Source organism: Panthera uncia, assembly GCF_023721935.1.
Source record: "Panthera uncia isolate 11264 chromosome A1 unlocalized genomic scaffold, Puncia_PCG_1.0 HiC_scaffold_17, whole genome shotgun sequence".
NCBI classification, from domain to species: Eukaryota; Metazoa; Chordata; class Mammalia; order Carnivora; family Felidae; genus Panthera; species Panthera uncia.
Genome location: NW_026057577.1, coordinates 152,005,226 through 152,007,293, shown reverse-complemented (window position 1 = coordinate 152,007,293; position 2,068 = coordinate 152,005,226). Strand labels below are relative to the sequence as shown.

The window sequence follows — 2,068 nt, the reverse complement described above, 5'->3', positions numbered from 1 at the left end:
TGAGACAATACTCCACCAGACTTGTCAATGTAAGGAAATGGAAACAGGTGGAAGGTCCAGCAATGGAAGGTGAGTCAGATGAACCTGGGTTTGGTTTATGATCTGATGGTCCATTACAATGGATGTTTAGGGGCAGTGGGCGGCTCAGTGGGTTAAGCGTCGACTTCAGCTCAGGTCACGATCTCACGGTTCGTGATCTTGAGCCCCACGTCGGGCTTGCTGCTGTCCGCACAGAGCCCGCTTCGGATCCTCTGTCCCCCTCTGTCTCTCTGCTCCTCCCCTGCTCACGCTCTCTCTCAAAAGTGAATAAACATTAAAAAAAATTTTTAATGGAAGTTTAATAAATGATGTTGAAGAATATTTAGTGACATAAAGAGTTCTTACAAAGTAAAAAATACACATGTATATAATACGAGAACAGTCAGCATAGTCTTGTTTTTGTAAAATATACACAGGCTTGGAAAACACACTTGAAGGACACATGTGGAAACATTAACGGTGCTTTTATCTGTGTGCTGGAATACTTAATTTTGTTCTCCTGTATTTTGCATTTTTCCTCCAATGAATATGCGATACTTCAGGAAGCAGAAAACACGATTTCCCAAGCTTTCTTGATGCGTCCGTGACGGCAGAAACACTGCCTCTGTGGTGCTGTCCTGCAGGGTGTGCGCAGAGGTCCACTGTCCAGCCTCAGGACCCGTGATCGGAGGAAGCAGTGGGTGTGTGGAGTGTGGGCCGCCCCGACAAGCCACTTCCCTCGGGCGGCACCAGCTGAAGCCTCTTGTTGGCCTTTCTTCGCTTCTGAAGCAGGACGTGGGTTCGCTGTTTGTCAGTGTCTTGCCTGCACAAAGTCCCCCTCAGCGGACCTGGTGCGGTGACCACACCCTGGGCCTGGGATGTGCCCAAACCCGTAGAGAGGGGAGCGCGGGCAGTACCTGGAATGGGACCTGTGTCAGAGTCCCAGGACAACCCCGAAGTATTACCGAGTGTTCGCCAGTCTCAGTAAATGACTCGGCAGCACAAGGGCCCAGTGCGCGAGGTTGGAAGCTCTGCTCTGCTTAGCAGAGACGCGGTACCCTGTACCCCACCACCCTGTGTACACCCCCCTACACCACCACCCCCCAGGCAGTGACATGCCACGTGACCTTGCCAAGGAGCCGGTCACATCTGGGGCGAGGGGCAGCAGAGGTGTTCCCATATACCAGGAGATGGAGGAGGAGAGGGTGACTCCACGGTTCTGGCTGGTTGGGGCAGATGCGACCGAGTCTTCCCTAAACCCTGCAGATCTCAAGTGCTCCTCCTGACGCTCAAAGGCCCTAGAGGGACTGACAGGCCACGAACCTCCGGGTCAGAGGGAGAGCCACAAGCTCGGACCCCAGACGTCACCGGCCGCCTCCGAGTGACCCTCCGTGCGGGGTCTCCCGGTGGGTTAGGCTCCCCACGGCCTGGTAGGCTTTCCTGGGGAGGGCACTGCTCTCAGCGAGGGCAGAGCAGGGGAGCTCAGAGACCGAGGACCGAACCACCTCGCCCCGCCCCTCGCCCCGCCCCTCGCGGCTCCGCGGCCGCCCCACTGCGCAGGCGCGGACACAGGTGCGTGCCGTTTGAAAGTATGGCGCCTGCGGGCCCGTGGCTGGTGCTGTGTGAAGAGAAGATCCGGGAGAAGAGCGGCCTGGCGCCTCACCGCGACCTGTGTGCGTCGCGGTGACGGCGGGCAGGCTGGGGGCGCGAGCTTCCCGCCGCGGGGTGGGCGGACGGGGTCCGGCCAGAGACGCGGCACCCGGACCGCGTCTTCCTGAACCGTCAAAGGCGGGTGTGAGGTGGTGGGGAAAATGGGGTGGGAGCGAGGGGACCCGAGTGGGGGTGGGAGGCCCGAGTGGGGCCGGGGGGGCCGAGTGGGGCGCGCAGCCCGAGTGGGGTGGGGACCGGAGTGGGGCGGGGGACCCCAGTGGGGTCGAGGGGGGGCCTAGTGGGGCGCGGGGCCCGAGTGGAGGTGGGGGGCCCCAGTGGGGTCGGAGGGGGCCGAGTGGGGCGCGGGACCCGAGTGGAGGTGGGGCCCCGAGTGGGGCGG

At 60.5% G+C, this 2,068-nt stretch overlaps 1 protein-coding gene and 1 long non-coding RNA gene across 5 annotated transcripts in view; one reads left to right on the top strand and one right to left on the bottom strand.

Annotated features, from left to right (window-relative positions):
- Positions 1 to 320: 320 nt before the first annotated feature.
- Positions 321 to 1,349, bottom strand: LOC125934752 (uncharacterized). Its single transcript, XR_007461515.1, has 2 exons — positions 1,203 to 1,349; positions 321 to 935 (listed from the first exon to the last, which is right to left on the bottom strand). It is a non-coding gene; the product is annotated as an uncharacterized LOC125934752 (long non-coding RNA).
- A 180-nt stretch (positions 1,350 to 1,529) lies between these two features.
- CEP72 (centrosomal protein 72) overlaps positions 1,530 to 2,068 on the top strand; it is a 35,639-nt gene continuing 35,100 nt past the window's right edge. For all 4 annotated transcript variants that reach the window (XM_049648322.1, XM_049648323.1, XM_049648321.1 and 1 more), the window contains exon 1: positions 1,530 to 1,691. In XM_049648322.1, the coding sequence (XP_049504279.1) occupies positions 1,610 to 1,691 (82 nt within the window). In that variant the 5' untranslated portion in view covers positions 1,530 to 1,609. The remainder of the gene's footprint in view (positions 1,692 to 2,068) is intronic.